This window comes from Electrona antarctica (genome assembly GCF_951216825.1).
Source record: "Electrona antarctica genome assembly, chromosome: 22".
NCBI lineage: Eukaryota > Metazoa > Chordata > Actinopteri > Myctophiformes > Myctophidae > Electrona > Electrona antarctica.
In genome coordinates, this window is record NC_136805.1 from 16,772,347 (window position 1) to 16,797,910 (window position 25,564).

At 41.6% G+C, this 25,564-nt stretch overlaps 2 protein-coding genes across 5 annotated transcripts; one reads left to right on the plus strand and one right to left on the minus strand.

The window, feature by feature from the left end:
• Window positions 1-177: 177 nt before the first annotated feature.
• On the minus strand, window positions 178-18,698 carry ndel1a (nudE neurodevelopment protein 1-like 1a). 4 transcript variants are annotated; one of them, XM_079493103.1, is made up of 10 exons: window positions 18,546-18,698; window positions 14,506-14,602; window positions 11,130-11,283; window positions 8,351-8,499; window positions 7,651-7,787; window positions 7,250-7,423; window positions 5,423-5,517; window positions 5,118-5,263; window positions 4,196-4,230; window positions 178-1,263 (listed from the first exon to the last, which is right to left on the minus strand). In XM_079493103.1, the coding sequence occupies exons 1-10, from the start codon at window positions 18,556-18,558 to the stop codon at window positions 1,253-1,255; spliced, it is 1,011 nt and encodes a 336-aa protein (XP_079349229.1). In that variant the 5' UTR covers window positions 18,559-18,698; the 3' UTR covers window positions 178-1,252. The 4 variants fall into 4 exon arrangements, with proteins under 4 accessions (XP_079349229.1, XP_079349228.1, XP_079349227.1 ...); XM_079493101.1 differs by lacking the exon at window positions 178-1,263 and adding an exon at window positions 2,786-2,839; XM_079493102.1 differs by lacking the exon at window positions 4,196-4,230.
• Window positions 18,699-21,113: 2,415 nt separating this feature from the next.
• tex47 (testis expressed 47) lies at window positions 21,114-24,669 on the plus strand (the record flags this gene model as incomplete). Its single annotated transcript, XM_079492259.1, has 8 exons — window positions 21,114-21,299; window positions 21,781-21,853; window positions 22,825-22,928; window positions 23,046-23,110; window positions 23,441-23,519; window positions 23,676-23,804; window positions 24,085-24,232; window positions 24,618-24,669. 8 exons carry the CDS (start codon window positions 21,114-21,116, stop codon window positions 24,653-24,655), a joined length of 822 nt encoding a protein of 273 aa, XP_079348385.1. The 3' UTR covers window positions 24,656-24,669.
• Window positions 24,670-25,564: the final 895 nt, after the last annotated feature.

The window sequence follows — 25,564 nt, forward strand, 5'->3', positions numbered from 1 at the left end:
GCTATCAAGTATGAATACACAACACATTAGAATGCTATGCAACTGAAACAATTTTTTTCCCTGAACCACTGTTGCTATAAAAAATAAAACAAATTGTATTATCTACACACAAAATGGTTGTGAAATTCATTTTCTCAATTAAAAGCCTTGATTTAACAAGAAACAGACATGATCAAATAACATAACTATTTATAGTTTAATGGATGCAATCAAATTTATTTGAACATGCCAGAAAAGGAAATATTGACAAACAGGCAATATTGCACATGAATTAAACTTAAATTGTGAAAATACAGGGTTTGCACAAGGTCAAAGTATACCTGCTTGTAACGTACAGTACTCAACACAGGTTTTATGAAATCTAAAAACAAAACAAAAACCCAACATTTGAGCTTCTATCAACAATAAAAGCATCAAACATTTGCAGTTTGTAATAACAACAGGCCACTTGGGCTGAACACTGACCACAGCACACATGTACCTATAAATAATGATCAATATGACCAATACTGTACACGTCATATATGGTTCAACAGAGCACAGCTAATATTTACTTTCCCTTTCATAGCCGTTTTGGACACAGCTATAAATAAATCAGTATGACAGTTATTATCTGTCCTGTAAGAATAAAACTAAATGCGCTACGTATGCAGAAAAACATGTTTAAATAAAATAAAAAAACAAATAAAATAATATACTGAAGGCAAACTGTGCCCTTATACAAGAAAAAAATACTAAGAACTAATTACAGTTGCATAAAGTTTCTGTCTTTGGACAGTATGTTGCATGTTGTAACCATTTCAGTGACTAAGCAGGACATGTCATGTCAGTTGAGTGTGCCTTCTTGATACATGAAGACAATATATAGCACATTTAAATATATACACAGTACAGACGGGGACCTAGGTTTGGAGCATGACCAAAGCACAAGAATCGTGTGTGTGTGTTTGTGTGTGTGTGTGTGTGTGTGTGAGAGAGAGAGAGAGAGAGACTGGGAGAGAGAGAGACAGCGAGACAGAGACAGCGACTGAATGTGCAGTGATGGCAACGAGGGCCCCTGTTATAACTACGTCTGTGTTTTATATTACTAGCCATCAGCTTGTAGCGTCTTTGACGGAGGCTTGGTTGTCCATGACATATGCTCTTACTTCATACTTGGGCCTGGTGGGGATACTGTCACACTGTAGTGAGGGGCACTAAGAGACAGAGGGGGGTGCGGTCACAGCTGTCAGACTGCCAGGTTCCAGGCCGTTCACTGCCCTGCTGTAACAACAAAACAACAAAGACAGGGACACAAGGCAAGGTTACTCTAGCTGAATGAATGAGCCAAACATCGCTGTTACTAAATTAACACCGGAAGCAAATGAGCTCATGTGACCCATGAACTGGACTCTGGAGTATTACCATACTCACAACATACCAATTAAATGTAACTACTGTTAAGTGAAGCAAATTTAAATCTTGTCAAAACGTATTAAAGCAATGCTACAGGACTCAGAGCCACTAATGAATACAGATGACTGTGAATTAACAGATGTGATTATAGGAAGGGGAAAAACAACACGACATGCCAGCCAGGAATCGTTTTTTTTTAAAACCGTCACCTGCCCCACCTGCCAGGCAGCGCCTCTGCTAAACTACCCACAGGAGCCATTATAATAGTCCATGTAAATGTCGTCCCCATCAGGCACACGGCCACTTTCCAGTGGTTGCTGCCAACATAGAGGGCGACGCGTTGACCTGAGAAAGCCAGCAGGTCACTTGTCAATCTGTCCACATTAATCCCCCCCAATACAGGGTAGCCGCACACACATGCTGTGCTGACATCAGTGGATTTCGTGCAATGTGGAAGAAACGGTTGGCCAGGGGGGGCTACCAACAGCCTCGGCTGCCTGGAGAGCTTGAGTGGCATCCTGCCTGGCAGGTTACTTTAAACCATTTAGACCCGAGGACGATTCTACAAATGTCTTCTAAATCCTGACAGTTTTCTGAAAAAACCCATGTTTCTATGTCAGTGGTTCCCAAACGTTTTCATGTCAAGGCAGTGATGAAAATAGGTTTTCAATGTAATGAGTCCCGGGATGGTCTTTTAGATCAGTCCCAGGGACATTTTATGAGTCCCACTTCAACGATGTTAGGAGTCATATTTTGCCATTTTTACAAATTGCAGCATTTAACTCCCATTTCATTTTATATGGTGTATATAATGTGGTAATATTCATGTAGAAAACAGTACAGTAGTACAGTAGTGCATCCCGTGGATGCAGAGGTCGTTGTTTTATTGCGTCCCTTAACTATAAACTGTGTTTTAGGATGCAAAATGCACCCAATTTTAATCTCTGTCAAGGACCCCCAAGATTATATGTAAATGGCTGCCGACCCCCATCTGAAATTGTTTCAGGGACCCCCCAGAAGCAAAGGTTTGAGTTAAAACGTTCACTGTGAAAGAATATATATTCAAAGATTTGCACTACATTTTCACGATTTTTCAAAAATAGCAGACCTACAAGCGAGTGCCGTGCTACGAGCCTGTAGATCTGCTATTTTTCAATAGCTAAAGTATAACATAATGCTTAAAACACCAAAAGGGGTTAAATTTGGGAATCACAACTTGGAAGGAACATCATCAGTGATGTATACCGTACCCCTAACATCCAATGAAGCCTGATACTGGATTTCTAGAACCCCCCCCCCCCCCCCCCCCTCCAGGGTGAATAAATATGTTCAACCCAACACCTTTTCTGCATTGCAATGAGAGAATGCCCTTGTGTGTCTGTACCCTGCACCTGCATGCTCAGCCCTCACACTGCAGAAACACTAGCTGGGACTGGGAAGGGAGCTGGTGACAAATAAAATGGACGATATTAGAGTGACACAGCACAAACAGCCCAGATGACTTTTGATACATTTGTGACAGATCCACTTACACTTACTATTGCTTTCTTTATAATACATCCATAATTATATTGAACTTATTATTGAAAAACCAAGACCTCGAGAAATAAACTATCCAAAAACATAATGAACAGGGTGGGCTACCTATACTTAGGCCAGTTGCAATGCAGAAGCAACACACGCCACACGGCGAGCAGACAGACAAAAGGAATGAGATATTATATTAGGTTAGATTAGATTAGTGCTAACAAAGCAGTATAGGAGAACTCCCCAAAACCATCACCACCACCTCCACCACCAGGGACTGGTTAGTGGCCAACGTTGCATCTAGCCTACAGTGATTATATCTATCAGTGTATGTGAGACAGGAGCCTGGTTAAAGTAGCGGCTGCATGCATGTATAATGCGTCATTCACAACGGCAATACAGTTCCCAAAGACCCACCCCCGCCTGCCTGTGATTGCCCCCCCCCCCCCCCCCCCCCCTCCTACTAGTAAGAAATAGTAGGGTGCCCGCAGGGCGGGGCATTCTCCCATTTTAACCAATTCTGCCAGCCAACTGCTGGTCTAATCATTAAGCCCTAACCACACCAAAGGGTCAAGACGGTTTTAGCGTTGTCCCTGCGGTGTGATATGTCTTGTTGCACGTTGACCCTAGTGATTCAACGCATGGAATTCAATGGCCCAAACCACACCAAAGGGTCAAGACGGTTTTAGCGTTAACTCCTTGCAACCGTTTGGACCCAAGGAGTTGCATGGTGACCCTTTGGTGTGGTTAGGGCTTAATACTCCGAAACCAACCACACCAACCACACCAACCACCAACCACACCAACCACACCAACCACCAACCACACCTCCCGGGTTCAGATACCGCTCTAGTTCGGACTAGTTTCTAGCGAACTTGATCTACGAGAGACACCACAGAGCGAGCTAAAGTGCGCAAGTTGCCGTGTCGAACGTTTCGAAGTTCGCTAGAGCTGACTCAGCCCTGTTCGAGTTGCAACCCGATATGGACAGAATAGCAAATCCTCAGAGTCCCACAAGTAGGGAAAGTCGTGAGGGGGCCGTCACCATATACTGGTACTGTTTCACCGGCACCATTTATATTCTCGCGAATGTGACACATGACTAGAGGCGAAGCCGTCTCGTGTGCGTCACAGACGTTTGGTAGGCCAATCAGAGGCAGGCGGGGACGGGTCTTTGCGCAACAGTATTGCAGTTTTGAATGACATGTATAAGTTATAATCACCCGCCCCACCCACACACACAGGTAATAACGGGAGGAGGAGCTGAGATTACCCAGAATCAAGGCAGGGAATATCACCCTCTCTCTCCTGCTGGGGAAAAACAAACAAACACAAACAAACAAACAAAACAAAACATACAGAGGTCTGAGACACTCCACATCTCCTCCGTCAGTGTCAAAGGCCATAACTGTCCCATTGCCTATGGTCACAAAAACATACTGTATCCATCCATGCTCAAACATGGTGCAGTGCAGTTCGTTGAATAAAATGGCAGGGCTACTACTGACTAGCCACATTGCGTTGCAGCGTTCAGAGTATGGGTTTTATGCCATTCAGACTATGGGTTTTATGGGAAATTCTCCCACTGGCTAAGGAAGCAGCCAATCATGAAAATGTGTCTACTACGGTCGCTACTAGAGGTAGTAGTGAATGTAGGCCAAGATGCTTTTCAAGCACCTGGCAAAAAAGTAAAGCAAAGGCATAAAACATTAAAATAATAGCAGAAATGCAATACAGTGAGGACATGAAAAACAACAAGGACTTTAAAAGCTCAACTAAAAGAGTGTAGGGCTTTAAATATGTCTAAAAAGGCTGCCTGTCAAAATGTATAGTGGGCCGCCAGCCCGTAGACGCAGAAAGCTGCTTCACAGTGTCTTTTAGTTGCCATTTTTTGTTACTGCGACTTGTAAATGATGAAGCCGTTCTGGAAATTTGGGGCAGAGGTTCGTCGTTGGCATCTAGGGAGTGTGTGAGCAACCGGGTTAACGGTGCCAGAGATTAGCTGTACACCGACGGATGGACGGACGGACGGACTGCAAAACATACTCTCCCCATGCCTTCAGCCTGGAGGAGACAATAAATCAAGTGTTGGTTCTCATTTGTCACACATGACTAAGACATGAGTCACAGTGTTTGCAGAAATGGAGCAGGTGTGGGTCGGTGGCTGCGTGGGACAGGGCTTCAGTTTTACTCACGCTTTATCGAAATACGATGTGTGGAGCGACTGGGAGAACTTAGCCGTGTTTGCATTGATCGCGTTTCCATTGTCGAGGGTGTACACCCTCCTGGCCTTCTGGTCTTTGGCGAAGTTCCTGCAAGCAGCGAGCTTGGACTCCAGAGCCTGCAGGGGGATGAAGAAGACGCAAAGACAAGATACAGTAAGACTCTCCCGCCATGTTGGGAAAGCAACTTAGGCTTTTAATAAAGCAGGAGAGACATAGTGGCAGGGTCAGCGTCAATACCGAACATGAGAGGCAGAGGCTCAGATGGAGTGACTCACCCCTACTTTCCGGAGTAGATCACTGACAATGTTAAGGGCCGATATTCTGGCAGAGGGAGTCAGCGGCGAGTTGTTGCTGCAGCCGTTTGATAGCACTGGGGTGGAAAGTAGAATGACAATCATTCCGATATGGCTCATTGGCAGGTGATGAGCTCACACTCGCAAATAAAGTTCAGTGGAATAAGGCAATCGATGGAATCACTTTATGGGAAATGCATCGGCATTCCTTCTTAATGCTACAGGCAATAGCCTGAAGTGATTTATGTTTAAGGGATGTAAAAGGGGGCTCCCGCTTCGAATGCTATCAATGCATTGAAAGGGACAAAAATCATGTTTAATCAGAGCATCGAATGATCTCAGTAGCCGTCTACTGACCTACCAAGATCTCAGTAGCTGCATTCTGTGCGTTGATCACGGCTACTGTTTTGACAGCAACGACATGCGTTTTCAACTGACTTACGTGGCCGGTTAAGTCTGATATGAGGTTAGGGGACTTACGTGGCCGGTTAAGACTGATATGAGGTTAGGGGACTTACGTGGCCGGTTAAGACTGATATGAGGTTAGGGGACTTACGTGGCCGGTTAAGACTGATATGAGGTTAGGGGACTTACGTGGCCTGTTAAGAGTTAAGACTGGTTAGGGGACTTATGTGGCCGGTTAAGACTGATATGAGGTTAGGGGACTTACGTGGCCGGTTAAGACTGATATGAGGTTAGGGGACTTACGTGGCCGGTTAAGACTGATATGAGGTTAGGGGACTTACGTGGCCGGTTAAGACTGATATGAGGTTAGGGGACTTACGTGGCCGGTTAAGACTGATGTGAGGTTAGGGGACTTACATGGCTGGTTAAGACTGATATGAGATTAGGGGATTTACGTGGCCGGTTAAGACTGATATGAGGTTAGGGGACTTACGTGGCCGGTTAAGACTGATATGAGGTTAGGGGACTTACGTGGCCTGTTAAGAGTTAAGACTGGTTAGGGGACTTATGTGGCCGGTTAAGACTGATATGAGGTTAGGGGACTTACGTGGCCGGTTAAGACTGATATGAGGTTAGGGGACTTACGTGGCCGGTTAAGACTGATATGAGGTTAGGGGACTTACGTGGCCGGTTAAGACTGATATGAGGTTAGGGGACTTACGTGGCCGGTTAAGACTGATATGAGGTTAGGGGACTTACGTGGCCGGTTAAGACTGATGTGAGGTTAGGGGACTTACATGGCTGGTTAAGACTGATATGAGATTAGGGGATTTACGTGGCCGGTTAAGACTGATATGAGGTTAGGGGATTTACATGGCTGGTTAAGACTGATATGAGATTAGGGGATTTACGTGGCCGGTTAAGACTGATATGAGATTAGGGGATTTACGTGGCCCGGTTAAGACTGATATGAGGTTAGGGGATTTACGTGGCCGGTTAAGACTGATATGAGATTAGGGGATTTACGTGGCCGGTTAAAACTGAGGTTAGGGTTAGATTTATTGTTAGGGTTAGTAATGTCGGACAATGCACGTTGTCGCTGTCAAAACAGAGTAGCCGTGATCAACACACAGAATGCAGCCTACTGAGATCTTGGTAGGTCAGTAGACGGCTACCGAGAGCATTCAATTCTCTGATTAAATGTGATGTTTTGTCCCTTTCAATGCATTGATAGCATTCGAAACAGGTGAAGGGGGACAGCTTACAAAGATAAGGAAGCATGAGTTCAAGTCCGTTGGCGGAGGGTGTGTAGAGCCCAGGATCACATTAGATAATTGACACAGGGGTGAAAAATGGGTTACAAAATCGTGGGATAAAAATTATATATATAAAAAAAAAAGATACCTGTAGGGTTGGCAAAGGCGTTGTCCAGATCCTTGTTCAGTGGCGTGGCAGGGAGGGACAGGGAGGCCTGCACGGCTGTGTCCATCTTCTCATTGTCCTGAGTGGGCGAACTTGGAGCGGACATCCTTATGTCTGTCTGCCTCGAATCTCGCACACTGAGCTCCTGACGGAGGTCTGTTAACGAATAAGCAGGACAACATTTTTCATGATAAATACAGTAGCGCTCACCGGCAGATTAAGAAAACATGCATTTAACCCAGAATTAGGCTTCAGTGGGGACACAAATGACAACAAATCATACATGAGAAAGCAGTACTGTAGTTGAAAATTCACATAAGATGGTCAGCTGTAACACATGCAAATGAGTGGCTTGGCGCTTAAAAGATGCGGTGAATATTCACCTCTGGCCTCGTCCTTTAATCTCTGCACAGAGACCAGCAGAGACTCCTTCTCATCTAGCTCGCTCTCCAGGAAAGCGTTCCTCTCTATGGCCTGGTTCAGACGTTGCTCAAAGTCCTCCAGAGACACGATGGTAGCCCTGCGCAAAAGAAGTCATGGAAGAGCTGTAGAACTGGGCATGATCATTTCAAAATGAATCAATGTATTTAATCATGTAATCACCGGTTTGCGTGTGCGCACAGTGCACGCACGCACGCACGCACACACACACACACACACACACACACACACACACACAAGTGCACATTCCATCTGCCAATTAATGATCAAGACAACAGATTAGTATATCAGGCATCTTTAGCAGCAACATTGATTTAAATCCAATTATAACAAGTCCATTTGAGCCATTACTGCTCCCAGTAATTAGAACAGACTTTTACTATTGGTGTTTTGGTTCATCTGAATAGAGTGCGCAAGGAAGAATCAGATTATGTCATGACAAGTAGCAGGGCTTCTGAAGAATTACGTGTCATGAGTGCTAGAACGGAATGTCATCAGGTGAATGGATTGAGTATACGGACAAACGACCAAACAAAAATGTATACACAGTACACACAAACAGACATACACAGCGGAAACCATCACTGCATCTAAACAAACAGTGCAGGGGTTTATCTTGTGTCTCCTGGAGCTCCCACTGACCTTTTGGCTCTCTCGAGGTCATCGTTGGACTGCTCTAGCTCTCGGACATATTTGTGGAGCTGGTCCTTGATGTTGCGGGTCTGGCCAAGGTCATCCTCCAGGATGGACACCTGCTTGTAGCTCTGAAGATACTGTTGTTCCAGTTTCTCCTGGAGGGGAGAAGGGATGTAATGCATGGATTAAACGCTAAATATATTCTCAACTGAAAAGATGTGTATGGCCAACTCCTATTATGCAATTTAGTGCCGTTTCCCAAACAAATGTAAAATTATGATTTAGTAACATGGTTCCTGCTGTTCTACATACTGCCAACCAGGTGAAGACATCACAGACTGAGGCTTTAACGTTTGCTTTTATGAAATATCCGAGACCCTTAGGGATTTATGGAAGATATGCTTATGACCATATTGCTAGTTTGACCACTTAAAATGCTCTAATCTTTAAAAGAAATAACTTTTAAAGTTGTGCAGTCAAGGTGTCTGCATGCATCTGCATTGAGAGCTTGTAGACAGGCCATTTCCGCCCTGTGCCATGCTTCCATAGAAGACATGTTGGCTGCTATTGAATCCAAATCAGTCGTGGCGACTGGGAACTGTAATCCATGGGGGTGTTCGCCTGTGACCTATCAACCTCCCCAAACAGACTGAAATGTTATTATCCATCCAGTTTTCAGAGACTCTTCTGTTTCTACCATTCTCAGGCTGGGTCTGAGAATATTGATGCGTGACCTATATTCCCACCAGCCCAGGCCCAATCAGCTCAATAGATATGCCTGTGTTGTCTGACCTATATGTGCTGTTGCTGTCGCGTCAGAATCAATTACCACCAGGAGACAGTACGTTTGCCCTGGAGTGTCATTCAGAGGATTTCTTTATTAACATGGCGGCAATATCTATTAAGTATTAACCACTTAAGGCATGTTCAGAAGTTTAAAAAAAATAGCTGCTCTACAAGCTTATAAAGGCATCACACGATGCAATGCGTTGTGAGCTTGAGGATCTGCAATCTGTTCAATTTGTGGCTATAATGTCATTCCAAAAACAGACATGCCAGGGTTAATGTGGTTAAACACAAGAAGGCTGCACGTGAGTGCGTCATTAACTGTAACTGCAGAGTAAATCTGGACTGGACAGTCAATTATTGTGCACGGAGAGAGAATGTATTCTGGTGATGCGAAGGCATAAATGTCACGTGGGCATGAGTAACCAACAGGGCATTTTAGTTTGACAGAGAAAGGTGTCGTCTAATGATGCGTGTGCACTTCATGTGCAGTCTACCATTTGCCCTGAATAACCAAGCAGATGAAATAGCTGGTGCACATCTGATCATCGCAGGTGGCTTAGTTCTCATGGCTGGAAAACGTAATGCAAACACAGGCACAGAGACGCGTTACAACCCACCCCCATGTGCTAATTATGGAGCGAGAGCACGCACGTAACAGAGGCGCTGTGTGATACATTATGTATGAGTTTCGTACAAAATGAACACAGCTGGAATAATCAGGACATTACTGGCACTGAACAGCTAGGTGCCAAATGCTGCTCGGCAGGAAAAACATATACTCTTCAGGAAGTGAGATTACCATTTTGATTACAGTCCATATGAATTCCTAATTCTGAGCCATAGCCATCTCCAGTACTCATCGGGATTGGCGATTTACGTGATATATACGTCATGTCAGAATCAAACATAGGGCAGAAAACTGGGATTGTATGTCAAGAGGTACAGTATTTTGTCCATGGGCCTGCTCTCTCTGCTATGGCCCTTCATACCCCAACTGCATGGGCTCCTCAGCTAAATAAATAAAAAAGGACACACAAACAAAACCACCCAAGGGAGCAGTGGTTACAATGTGATTACTCTTCTGCAGGAGAAGATTGAGTGCTATGAAAAAAAACCTTTAATAATTTAAGTCAAGGGTATGGATGAAGACATACTGTACAGTGTACACGCTGGTTAAGTTGGAAGCGTAACCAGTGAAACCCTATATAGTACATACTGTACTTCATTGTACGTCAATAGTACCGTAATAGCTGATCTACAAGCTCCGAAAGAATGCATCGCAGTGCGACGCATTGTACATTACAATGTATGCTTCACAGTCACACACCAACGGCCAGACACTACCACTCGTCAGTCGAATTGTCTTCCTAAAAAACGATTTGACGCAATGTCAGGAGTCAGGATCAAACCAGGAACCGTTCTGATTCCCAGAGACGACTGCTCCGTCTCCAGAGCTGCAGCTGCCACCCTTCAAATCGTACGACACAGGACACATTAACTGGCAGCTCTGGACTATCTCAATTGGATTTTGTTCACAATAATTGAATGAGTCAGACCACATCAGGATATCTACAGGTTCTGGATGACCATGCAGCGATGCTATGGGCATGTTTAGGAACAGTAGCAGCTTCTCATCTCAGAGCACAAAAGTCAGGCTCTTCACCAAAACAGACATATGCACTGATAAGACTGTTTGCACAGGTGGGACGAGTCACTTACCTCCCGATTCGATACGATATCGATACCTTGGGTGCCAATTCGCTAGAATTTTATACTAGAACATTTTGAAACAATTATAAACAATATAAACCACATAAAAAGTTGAATCATACTCTTCAATGCAGCCAGATAACCTCAGTCAGTCTTTTAAAAAAAAATCATGATTCGAACTTCACAATTTGATTTTAAAATCGTGGCCAATTGAATATCTTGATTATAGCCTATATAAACAAATGTAATTATTCCTCAGTCTAAAAACTTCCTTCCGAAGCCCCACCTTGATGGAATCCAGCTCGTTCTTGAGCCTGTGGTTCTCAGAGTGCAGGTCCCTCATGCGGTGCTCCGACTGGCTGAGCTGAGCCTCCAGCTCTGCCTCCAGCTCCCTGCTGCCCTCCTGGAACTCCACCAGCTCCTCCTGGGCCTCCTGGTAGCTGTTGGAAAAGAGAACATTAAAGACATCAAGCTGGACATAAAGAGGGCAGCAAGATATTCAGCAACGGTTGGCAAGTACTAACTATGCCACCACAAGGAAAGGGGGACAGCACTTTTTTTTTCACTCCTTATTTGACACCTGAATACTATAGAAAGTCTCAAAGTAGCATTCATGACTCCAATGCTGCATGACTCCATAGCATAGCTATGCAGGAAAAACTAATAGTTCAAAGGGTGATGTAGCTCTGCTAAATGAGATGTTCTGTTAGGATGTTTGTTATTATCCATACCCATCTTTACCACATAAGAAGCAAACCACACAATATGAACTTTTAAGTAGATCAATAAAGCTTCTCAGATGGATAATTACTTCTGTACTACTGCAGTAACCTTATTTCTTATATCTCATTACAATCTAATGAATATATTTCTAGTCCTGTTAGAACAATCACTATACTGTATATATCTGTTTGTGTGTGTGTGTGTGTGTGTGTGTGTGTGTGTGTGTGTGTGTGTGTGTGTGTGTGTGTGTGTGTGTGTGTGTGTGTGTGTGTGTAAACCTTAAAAAAGAGCTTGGTATGATTAATTTATCAGCACAGGCATATTCCTTAAGGTTCACTTTTTGTAATCACAAAAGGTTTATCAAATTGAGCATCTTAACTGGAGGTGTATAGTTGTATACCACCATATAGACCACCATATTAGACCACTAAGTACTGTACATATTGTTGTTTTTCTGAAGCTCTCGGGGTTCAACCACAAGACCACAATCAACCTCAATCTTTCACAACCACAATAAAGAAAAAACACACAAAAAGCAGATATTCTGAACCAAGAACCAAAAACCAAGACGCCTCAAACATGTTTTAATTAATTTCATGCTGGACTGTTAACAGCTTTGTTTGTATGTTACGCTCATTCACCTTGTTAAAACGTGAGGTTTTGGCATTCAATAGGTTCTCCATTACAAAAACAGTGTGCCACCACCATTCACAGTGGCTATAAGGGAGAGCAGACTCACTGGTTGTTATGCAACTTGTCGGTTGATCCAGCCATGGAAGAACACACAGACAGAAGCATCTAAAAATGGCAGCTGGTATGCTAGTAGTGCTGGCATGTGACCGGAGGTGCTGGGGGTGGGGAGCATGGAGCCAGGGTGGCCAGAAACACTATTTCCCCCGATGCTCAACACTGGTGTAAAATAACTAAGTACATTTGCCTAAGTACAGTACTTAAGTACAGTTTTGAGGTATTTGTCACATTTTCCGTACTTTTACCACTACAGCTCAGAGGCAAATATTGTACTTTTACTCCACTACAATTATTTGACAACTTTAGTTACTTTGTAGATACATTAACCACTTCAGCTCTACACACATTTCGGCCATTTGAAAATAATATATAATATATTTAAGACATGCATTCATGTCTTCCCTGCATTCATGTCTTGGCCGAAAATAAATTATCTATAAACTCGCGACACATTGCAACTTGTAGATATGCTATTTTTGCTCCATATTAGAGACGCTAGGGATCAAGTGGGTAAGCAGCCCCTCCGGGGTTTTAAAATGATAATTATTTATTTTATTCTCTCCCTCTTCAATTTTCCCTCTTGTTAACCACGATGCTTGCTCGCTTAATAATTTCATAATAGTCTTACATAGAAATTCCTATGTTCTCTTCAAGTCTCATCTCATACGAAACCCACACATCACCCACACACACAAAACTAATCGGTAAAACAAAAATTACAGTGTGAAGTTGAACTTGAAATCCAATACTGCAATGCTGTCAGGGTCAACAAAGTACCTCATTCATACCACACACACACACAAAGGATGTGACCCTTATCTTCACTGACTATCAAAGAGCCAACTAGGTGGAAAACCAAAGCGAATTTCCTGACTGGGTGTGTCTGTTGTCCACCGAGACCTTTAGTGACTATCACGAACTGCAACAGGAAAATGCAGAGCACAGCTAATTTTATCCAGGCTTAAGAGTGTTGTTCATTATGTTTAGCTACAACAATAGCGGGAAGCCAATGACATCAAGTTGCATAAACCCATTCATAGACATGCAGGCAGAGACACAAAAGGCATGAAAGCCTCTTTCTTATGTTCAACATGCAATGGGATCCATCCCTTTAAACAAGGTTTTCAAGGAAACTCACTCTCTGTATCATAATAGAGCTCTTACACAAGGTCGAACATGATCTGCTACGACTGGTCTTTTATCGAAAGCGAGTGAGAACATCAGGTTGACGACCATTTGTTATTTAAGTAAAAGTATCAATACTGCAACTGCCTGCATTAGTGCAATATACTGTAGAAATACTCTGTTACAAGTAAAAGTCCGGAATTCAAAATGTACTTGAGTAAAAGTACGAAAGTATTTGCATCAAAAGTACCACAAAAACAAAGTACCAAAAGTAAAAGTACTCATTATGCTCAAGTGCTCGCATCGCAGCGCATTGTGACTGTGAGCTTTTACATCTGCTATTTTCAAATGGCCGAAATGTATAGGGCTGAAGTGGTTAATGTATGTTTTGTGATAATAATCGAAATCTACAAAATAACCAGTAAGTAAAGTTTTCAAATAAATGTAGTGGAGTGTCAGTATGTCTATGGGACTGTCTATATTAGTGGTCTGGCCTGGAAACCAGACGAATCTGCCATTGCAAAAAAGAAAAGCCCTCAGCAGATTTGGTCTGGCACTGGCACTGCTCAGTTGTGATTGGATTTCACTCCCTCCGAAGTAGTGACGGACCAAACAGGGCCCAGTATGCAGATATGAGGCTTTTTTTGGGGAATGCGCTCCTTGGAAATGCAGGTTCCAAACAGAGATCCCTCTAATAGCCCAGGCTATTATCTATGCAGTGATATCAGTCTGGCCGCGTCATAATAGAATTATTTTAATGAACAATGTGAAAATTACATTTCAATATTGAGTTATGTAAAATTTCTGTAGTACCCAGAGATATGTTCATAATAATACCCAGATATGTGTTGAATTGTGTAATTAAGGAAGTTAAGAGAAAATGTGTTAACGGTTTACTAAAATAAATATAATGATATTTAATGAATATTAACCAGCTCGCAGGCCTATGCAGCCAAACACATGAGACAAATCCCTGTCCAACTATCGTGCTTGGCAAGAAAGGTATGCTGATGACATGGCACGTAGCCTAATGGAGAGTGCATCATTTGTGCCAGTTAACATACCTTGTCTTGTATTTGAGGGCAAGTGTCTTCCAGAAGTCAATTTCCTCATCTTTTGAAGAGAATTTTGGTATTATGTCTGTCTCCATGACAAACAAATCTGCGAAAACAACGGAAAAATTGGAGTGATTACTGCAATGCAGAAAAACCCAGAAAAAAACGAAATACATAAGGACATCATCACAGATCACAGTCAACATCCTTCATCCACTGCATCTCACAAGCAGGTTTCAGGTTCAGGTTCAGGTATTAGTTTGTCCCCGAGGGGCGATTTGTTGTACAGCAAAGCATCATAACAGGCAGACAACATAAATCACATAAATCACAGTAAAGACACATGGGTACAGTGTCAGTTCAAGTTATCAGTGTAGCATAGGAATTCATCAAGAACAGTTGTATATTAAAGATACAAGAAGTGACAAAGTTACCTCCTCCTCATATCAGCATTTAAGGCCTGGATAGATACAGGCACAAAGGACACTAATGCAAACCTTTCGAGTTAGGAGGCTAAATTCATTTTTAAGCCCCGATTTATAGTTACTGCCAGTAACAAGACGAGGGGGTGTGTGGATAAAAACCAACCCTCATCAAGTCAGAGGAAGCAGAACAGATCAATGACTTAACCCCGTCGAGGGGAATTAATCAAAGTTGCCTCATCCCACAGACGCCTACAGCCAGATACACCCAGGCGTTTATAGATTAAAAAAGTGCATTATCAATTCTTCAAAGTTCAAACAGAGATTGGAATTGGCACAGCCTGACCAAAGCACGCCTTAATGTTCTTTAAAAATAATGTTCTTTAAAAACAATGGTGGGATGGATTGATAAATTATGACATGAAACCACTTTACTGTGGTTTACAACGACCTCTTATCTATCCATCTCTGAGAGATTTTCCCTAATTTGACAGAACGGGCACACGCACACACCCCTCTTAAGTGCACTAGTGCCCTGCCATCATTGCACTTTTTTCATATTATAAAATCAAAGATATTTAAGATTTCCCATTTTCTGTCATGAAAATTAACATCATGGTGGCGAGTGATACCCCATTTAAACACCCAGGCTTTAAGCAACCTTTCACATTCTGCGGGACAACAGCATAAGTAACTCATTTACCCTAGATCCCCTTTGTCAATGTAGGCCTATCTCTCATACTGCTGTATCGCTGTGTCCTAGATAATAAAAGTGAACTGAGGATTTAAAAAAAGAAGTGTCAGTGCTATTATTTCCCAGAGGTAACGGTGTAGCAAGGAGTCCAATCCATCACAGGGACTCATAATTAGAGAGAGATGGCTGTAGGTAAATCCTTACATACCAAAACAGTTCTCTGAGCGGCAGAGTGCAATGGGAATACACCCAATATCTAAATATAGGTCCAGTCCACTGATTATGAATGCTGTTGTCACACCAGTCTGCAGACAAAATAAAATAGCTACAGGCCACGGGCTGGGCTGTGGGAATCCTGTACTGTACAATGACAACATTTAATTTAACCGCTTTCTGCTTTCTGTTTCCCTTTTGTAGCCTAATCTAATGCTTGATTTAAGTATTTTATTAAGTTACAGTATTTAGACACATTGAATTACCGGTAGTATTACAGTAGTTATTGGCTATGTGAGAGTGAACTTCAACCGACCCAATACGATATTTGGGGGTAAAGGTTCAGGACTAGGAAGGAAAGGAAAGGAAATTAAGGATAGTTTAAGTTTACTAAGCAAGTCCCACAGTAAGAGGACATTTATTAGCGTGTCTGTCTGGCCACCCATTAGTCTTTAAATAGGACAACAAGCAGTGGAATCCGGTTTGGTATAATTCCAACAACTCCATCAGCCCTTTTGGAAATTGACACAAAAGGCAACTAGATCTGGCTGAAACTCACAAACCTCGAGATTGGCACTATGAATGGTGCTTGAATGCTATCAGGCATCAGATAACAGTACAACACTGTCTTGACTCAACAACACAGAACCTTTTCAGAAAGAGGGCTAAGAACTTGGAAAGTTGCAATTAATGACTGACCAGTAAATGTTTAAAAAAGCCGGAAAGATCTGCTATTTTCAGCGAGTGACATTGAGAGTCTTCTGTTATGAACAGTTGTGCTGTCCTACTCAAGAAGCAAGTAATACTGAGCTGTAGCATCCACTTACAGACACATTGGTGCCCAGTTGGCAGTTGCCATGCCATAAAAAACATTTGGTCACAGCCAACAAGTGGTATGCTTTGACAAATGCTGAACTGCTGAGATACAGCATATTTAATATAAACACAAACCAATTCAATATAAACACAGACACCACAGCAAAGAATAAAAAAGCCTTCTCACAAAAGGTCATCTCACACAGTCACAGGCACAACCATGGAGAGAAAACAAGTCTACCAACTCAAGAGCCTGCCTTACAGTATAAGAGATTGCAGTATGTTTCATTGGATTAACAGGATCACTGGTCACCAAAAATACCTTTAAGACCCTTATGCAAGGTTTCGTTGACTATGCATGCACCTCATGGTACCACAGCATCTCAAAGGCCCTTAAAACAAGGCTTCAGACATCCAAAAACAAACTGGTCAGGCTACTACTTGGCCTTACTCCCAGAACCCACCTCACCCCTGCCCATTTTGATAGACTGGAATGGCTTTTAATAGGGGTTGACGACAGAGTACAGCAACTTGCAATGGGCCTGGTCTACAAGATTCCCTACACCACTAAGATACCCATGTACCTCATGTCAAAATACAGTACTTCCATAATGTCAACGAAGTCCAAACTCACAACACCAGAGGCAGTTCAACAAACCACGTGCAACCCAGATTCGACTGAAACAAGGGGTTAAATTAATTTAGCTCCTATGCCACTAAAATGTGGAACGCCCTACCAACAGCCATTAAGAAATGTGAATCCCTTGACTCCTTCACAACCACTCTCAAAGAGCACTAACAGGCGGCTGCAATTCGAAACTGGCCCCTATTTTTTCATACTGTACACGTTATTTTCCTTTTTTTTCATAGAAGTGTATATTTATACATATTTATATTTATACATACTGATGAATTGAAAATGGAGGACCCTGATGCAAACAAGTCTTGGTGCTTTTTCTGGTTTTATCCTTGTATCAGTTTTTGCATTGACCTGTACTTTCGTTTCAACTGTACAACTGTGAATAAAATGTTCAATCAATCAATCTTTAAAGCAATTTTCCCATTTGTTTGCCTTAAATTGGTTTTGTATTGAAACATACCATTTCCTTCACACAACTGGGTTTGTTTGATTGATTGCATACTTTATTAACCGTTTGTAAACAGTACAGTGGTACGATTTTACAATGATTGTTAAAAGAGATAACACAAAAAGTCCCAGGGGCTTGTTTCCAGACCTGGGTATTCAATTTATCAAGGGTGATATTAAATAATATGTGAGATATACTGGATCGAGTTTGTATACCTTCCCAATGGCTATTCTATTCAAGTAATGAAAATTGTGTGTCACTGTTATGTCTGTGTGTACAGTACAGTATACAGTTAGATCTCGTCCAGAGCATTACGTCCAGAAGCTGATGGATGAGCCACTATAAACATCGCATGAGATAGATTACTCTAGTAGTCTACACTGGATGATCTCATATACTGTACAGCCACATTTCCAGGAAAATACCGACAGTATCACGGCGAATGTCACATGATAAATGACAAGCAATATCTATAGCCCACCTGACACAAGCATCACCCACCATGATAACCCAAGCAGGACGACAATGAATGTTGTCGTTGCGTGTATAAAAGAGCAGTCAATGTATTAATAACAGAATTAAATGGGGACATAAGCATGTCAAAATAATGACACCAAGAAGAAACGAATGAACAAACAGGCTAGCTGCTACTGTGACAGACAGGATCAGCTGTCAAAAATGGGTGTGTAAAAAAAAAACTCAAAACAAGCGCCCCAACGCAACGGTTAGCTGCTAAACGAGCTAGATTGTATTAGAAACGGTAAGAAATATCACAAAACGTCTCGCCTGTGATTATATAACCTAAACATTGAGTACCTGAACATCTCATTCGCTGCCTCGTCCAAAGCGGTGATGTTTTTCAGTCCATTCGGTCTGGGTCTGACCGCTTGATGTTGGATGTCAGGTGAAGAATACAGCTGAGGGTTCTCTGTTCTCAGTGTCGACTCAAGATCCCATAGGCGAAAGGGAACCTCGCGCTGTGATTGGTCAGTTCGTTGTGAAGACAACCAGACGGACCGTCCCACATCGCACGAGGGTGCTCCTTGTAAAAAAATAAATACAAATGCGGATCTACAAGCTAAAAACGCTCACTTTGCGACCCGCTGTTGGCTTGTAGATCAGTACTTACAAGATCTAGTATCCGACCGTGGCGGCACTGGCGGGTGTGTTTCGCAGGCTGCGCTGCGCACACAAAACTGGTCCTCTAAGGTCAGTACTCCACACACTCAGCACACAGTCACAGAACGTTGAAGTTTGGCATCATCTAGTGGTCACTCACTGGTCATACAGTCATAAACAGTTTCTGATACAAAAAAGTACATATTACATATTAGCTCATTGGTCAAAAGTGTCTGTTTTGTTCTCGATAGGGACGGACAAAGGCAAAGCAATTACAAACTGTTAAGAGAAGCGCTGCATATGCATGTTACAATGTAACATTTTGTATTAATGTTAATTAATTGGTATAATATAATGGAAAACAATGTTAAATAGTTTTTGCAATTTTGCTACACAATATCGATCATTTACTACAACCACCATGTTATTATTAGACCTATTCAGGCAATTTATCCGCCTGTGGCGTGTGCTTGTTCGTTGAAATTGTTGTTGTTGCTAGGTAACAAACCCAAACAGTATAAACACCCATAGCTGTCAATCATGGCTTCCAGATCGCACAAAGCTGATAACGGGCCTTTAGAATATTGGAACCAGACATTTCAAGAGCAAGTGTCACTGTTTGAAGAGTCTAACCGGACAATGAGAAAGGTTTGTGTTTCTTGCTGACCAGGCAGAACTGCATGATTTTCAGGCGTTGCATAAAGTGGCATTAGGACAATAATAACAACATATAGAATTTAAATTCAAAGGAGCTGTATTGGCATGAGAAAGCGTACATTGCCAAAAGCAAGTGTCAAAATACAATAAAAACATTTGAAAATATAGGCTACAGTTGGATGGGGGGGTACTGGGTACAGCATTTTTGTAAACAGAGCTATGTCACATTGCATCGTTACATACATGTTATACAGGGTATAAAGCTTGTTTGAAACAAATAGCAGCTTTGTTTTTGCTGTCACTTTGGGACAAATTGCAGCATAATGTGCCAGTGGATTTCACATACATCATAATTGTATAAATTCAAATGATACATGTGTGATGGTGGGCATTGGTGGAAGCCTGGAAGGCTATAGTGGAAGGCCAACATTAGTGTTGCAGACTTTTAATAATTGCATACCTTTTATACACACAAAAAATAAATAATACTGAATCAAAAGTATAACTATACTATAACAATTGGTGAAACATTGAACAGATTGTCAAATAATATAAGAAAGAGGCAATATTTATCTGTGGAACCGAGTCAAACTGAATGCCTCAACGCCTACATTCCAAGTGCTTATACTGCTTATCAGGGTGGGGGGATCCCCAGTTCAAATATCATTATTTTGGGGGGGTCACAGCCTGAAAAGGTGGAGAACCACTGCTCTAGAAGTCCACTTTTGGTCATTTTATCGTCTACTCAGGCTTATGTGAACACCCCAGACAGTTTTTAAGTTACTTGATTCAGTATTTAGATAATTGATATTCCTTTTTGCTGCCGCCCCCCGGCCCCTTCCTATAACTCCAAACTCCATTTTAACTATGATAGATTCATCGAAAACACCCAACCTTTTTTCTGGTGACTGATATTGTCCTTCTATAATACGTGAGGGGGCCGTGTTTTTTCATTGACTGTTTTCATTTATCTTTAATAATTCTCTTGGAAAAGAACCTCCTCCAGGAGGAGGCCGGAGGAGACCAAAACGTCAAAAATAATTATTAAAAATAAATGAAAACAGTAAATGAAAAAACACGGCTCCCTCACGTATTAGAAGGACAATATCAGTGAAAAGAAAAAAGGACGTGTGTTTTCGATGAATCTATCATGGTTAAAATGGAGTTTGACGTTATAATGGGTTTGTATAGGAAGGGGGCGGGGCAGCAAAAAGGAATATCAAATATCTAAATACTGAATCAAGGCATCAAGCAACTTAAAAAACGTCTGGGGTGTTCACATAAGCCTGAGTAAACGATATTGAAATTGAAATATCCCTTTAATCAGTGGTGTAAGGTAAGGTAACTATATAGCCTACAAACATGTACTCAAGTAATGTATTTAAGTACAATATTATATTGCAGTATTGATACTTTTACTTAAGTAGCCTACTTTTTCCACCACTGCTTAATATGTTCTTCCTCCGCCCACCTGCCAACATCACCTATCCAAGTCTGTCTGGGGACAACTGTGTCCTGTTGTTTATCTGTAATTGCAGCACAGAGTGGGAGGCTTGGTTTTATAGCACCATGGGGAAACAATGGCAGGTATCCAGGATATAAGCTTTTATGAAAGAGGTAAACACAAGTCTAGTGAGGGAGGGCTGTCGGACACTGCTGTTCCTGGTTAATCACTCGCTCAAAGAGGGAGAAAGAGTGGGGGAAATGGAGAAAAGCCAAGAGAAGGAACCTGGGACTAGCTTATTTCACCAGCTTATGGCACAGAGGAAGCTATTGTATGCAGAGGAAGAGCAGGTTTGTATGATTTTCAAGCAAAGCAAACAGCAGAAATACATTACGAAGTTCAAATGTTGTTATACTCATTTCTTTTCATAATTTGTTGCATCTCTGTGTGACAAATCTTATTCTGAGACTCGAGTAATACCTATATATCAATCAGAAAAGAATCCAAACAGACAGTTACTGGCATTTTGACAAATAGTAAAAGTGGTGTAATATTATAGGACTGTGATCACGTTAATGTTAATATAATATATATGTTAATATAATCATTTTAATAAAATAAAAGTGAGAAAACAAATTCATTGTTGAGATAGATTTGTCCAAAACTCGATGTTGAAAGACAGAAACACACTTTTACAGTGTGTGTGTGTGTGTACCACAGAACATGGTGATTCAATTGACTTAACCAACATGCACTGTTATTCTCCATACTTAATTCCTGTCCTCCCACTTGACAGGGCCTCTCGTAACCATTCTCTCTCTGTCTTTCCAGAAATTCCTGTTACATCGACTGATAGTCGTGGCAGACCTCCCGCAGCAAATCACTAAAAGGACAGAATTGGGAGGTCAGCCAGTCGCCACTGTTGAGCCACATTTGAAAACTATTAAGACTACTAACTGTATATAAGCCTATTCGTCCCATTCCTTTCATTAACACCGTTGTAGGACAACATACCGTATGGCTTAAGAGAACTATATGTTCCATGTTCATGGTGGAAAGGCTTCACTAATGTGTTCTCCATCATCAACATCAACCTCAGGATGAATTTGCATTGGTCTGAGTGTGACACCATAATAAATCCCATGTAATAATCCAGGACATTGTTGAAGGGACTATAAAATATGATGGAGTTATCTTTGATAACACATCCATACACACACGCACGCACGCACGCACGCACGCACGCACGCACGCACGCACGCACGCACGCACGCACGCACGCACGCGCGCGCGCGCGCGCACGTAATTAATGTGACCGGATGGACAACCGCAAGGTTCCCAGCTCGAACCCGGCCTCCCCCAGAGTTAGTGTCGAAGTGTCTGACCCCCTAATTGCTCCCAATGTGCAGGTTGGTGCCTTGCATGGTTTCCTCTGGCATCGGTGTGTGAATGGGTGAATGTAATGCACAATGTCTGTAAAGTGTCTTGGATAAAGGCACTATATAAATGCACCATTTACCATTCATACTTGGCTTACTCCTTTTCTCCCTCTACATAAAATCTCTGCTGAAAATAGCCTATCTACCAGCTAACAAAACGCATTGTGAGCTTGTAGATCGGCTATTTTCAACAAATGGTCGTCCCCAGAATAGGGATGCTTTCATCTTGTGTACAACTGTACATTAAACATTACTAACAAGAACATTATTGTAGTTTAGCTTCTTCAGATATTGGGGCAGCATAAGAAATAATAGTAATTAAAATGAAAAAAGCAAATAAAAAAGACAGCAGGCTAATGAGAACTGAATAGAGAAGCCTCTCATTTACTCTGAATTTACCCATTTTACTGAGTGATTGTTGCATATTTCCGTGCAGCACATTATGAGGAGCTGAACCTTCACTTGCAGAAGCAACACCAAGGAGACAGTATCACAGGCTTGCTTTTGATTTACCCATCATGTACACTCCATGTCGTTGAGGTATGTTTGGACCAGATATACCTACTTAAAGATATTTTTCTATGACAAATGTTAATAGTGTTCATTATAAGAGATCTCAGCCTTAAAACTCATTGATTTGATTCTCTTAACTTTTAGTCCTCCAGTGATGTGCTGCTTTCACTGCTACGGAACCTGAGTGAGAAACAGCAACAGGCAGACTGGTAAAGCTACGCTCTTATATTGACCTGACTTATCTGACGTGTGTAAATGGTGTCAGGAGTAGTGAAAATTATTTATGATGATGTATACCTGTATGGTGTCTTGAAACCACAGGTAACATTGGGTAACATTGGCTGCAGAATTGTGGTTTGAACTTTATACAGTGTGAGTCAATGTGACGGTGACACTCAATTACACATTTTCCTTGAAGCAGCGTCTTCTAAAGTCTGCACCCGTTTGAAAAGTGCATTCTCATCAGCTTTACCTCCTAGCACAAGTTTTGATGTTGAGCATGCCATGCTCAATTAAATTCTATCCCCATCCTGTTGTAGTACCTTGGTGGAGGCTCCCAGGATTCTGCTCATGGCACACGATCTCCCAAGCCGACTGTTCCAACAATGGAGCTACAAGGTGTCATTTCTATCTTTTTAGTCTTCCATTACCGTGTTTTTGTGAAACATCTAAAATGTCTTTTATATGAATTAATCATATCCTTATCATAATTACATTTAATAATTTAGTTTGATTGACTGACTGATTGATTGATTGATTGATTGATCATTGAAGGTTCTGGACATGCAGACTAGGACACTTGGGGCCGACTCTGAGGGTGAGGAGAAAAGCACAGAGAGTCTGGTGTGCTCAGTTCATTCCTTGCTCTGCAAGCTAGGCAAACACCCCGAAATAGCCAAGAAGGTGTGTTTCTTTACCCATAGGAGCCATATTGTTCCAGCAGCTTGCTTCTCTTCTGGGCTTCGTAGTATTCTGTATTATAAATACTAAAGAGCAAAAAATATTTTCATATCCTAAACGCTTTGTAATCTTTCATTTTTGTAGCACATTTCTTACCATCAAGAAGGCTATAATAAACCTCACAGATCCTCCTTTTCCGCTCTTTAATATAGCCAGGAAAATAAAGAAAATAAATCAGATGTTGCAAAACATTAAAAATATATTATTTTCAATCATTGCCAAGTCTCTTCCAGGGTCGGTGCTTGACGAGGTCCCAGAACTGATTGTGCCTCAAGAGGACGTGTTGCAGCTGTTGGCCAGAGCAGAGCCTCTCAGCCCACAACAATACCTGCACATGTACCACACACCACTCAACATCCACATGGACTCTGGTAAGGCTTTGAGTGTTATAACTTATAAAGCACTACAGACTACATCTTTCTGTTATTGTTACAACATGAGAAGAGCTCTTAATAAGATAAGACAATGATGCATATCAGTAGGGCTTCATTGACCTGCTCAACATACATGGTTATTTATTTAGCTATTTATTTTTACATTTTTTGTTCATTTATTGTTAATTAAATTTGATTGATACTCCACATATTGGACAATACTACTGGCACTTACTTAGATATGGTTAAATATATTTTTTTAATAAATGTTATTTGTTTAAGATAGGAGTAAATATGTGTAGTCATATCAGTGCACAAAAAGAGAATTACATTACTCCAATTTACACTGAACTATACATTGTGTTATTTGGATTGCTTCAAGGACATGTGTTTGGAAGCGGCTGTCCAAACACAGTTTAACAGCTTGGCTATACGATTAAAGGTAAGTATCCGTCAGCACAGCAGCATGTATCACTTAATAATCCATACTTTATACATCCTTTAATCCATGTGCATGAAATCTGAAAGTAATATGGAATGTATCACCTTTAATTTATATTGCATGATACCTATAGTATGTTTGTTGTTTCATGCTCTGACAAGCATCTCAATATTGATTACAGTACACTACAGCAGTGGTTCCCAAACTTTTTAGCCTGTGACACAAAAGAGAAATTAGATGTCTCCCCGGGACCCAAAGTAGTGAAACTTTCAGATGTACAAGCTCACAACACGTCCCTAAGCCACATGTTGTGAGCTTGTAGATCGGCTATTTTCACTATTTAACTAACTAACTAACTAACTAACTTCACTAATTTATAGAATTTCTTTGGTTTATCTTTTATTTCTTCATGAAATTACTGGGGGGGGGGGGGGGGGGGGAAGACATTGCATGAAATATTGTGCTTTTTTGGGGAAAGTATTTTTTTTAATGTTTTGAAATAATAATATTTAAGAACTAAATGTAGGAAACCTATAACCTACCTATAAACAATGTGTCCACAGCACACATATGGGTCCCGACCCAGTGTTTGGGAACCAGTGCACTCATTGGCACTGTCTGACTTACTGATTAAAAACAGAATGTAAGCCAAGTCTCTGCAGAATGGCCTCCCTCCACCAATGCACCTAGAATACGACTGATTTCAGCTTAGTTTATGCTCCATCACACAATGGTGTTGCTTGCCAAAAATAACTAAACTACAAGCTATTAAACAACATGCCACATTATAGCTTCACAGCAAAGAGTAATCTCTTAGTTAGGAGATACCATCAGATAATTTCAAGCCAACGCTCACCAGACTTGAAAGTTCTAATACATGGCCACTA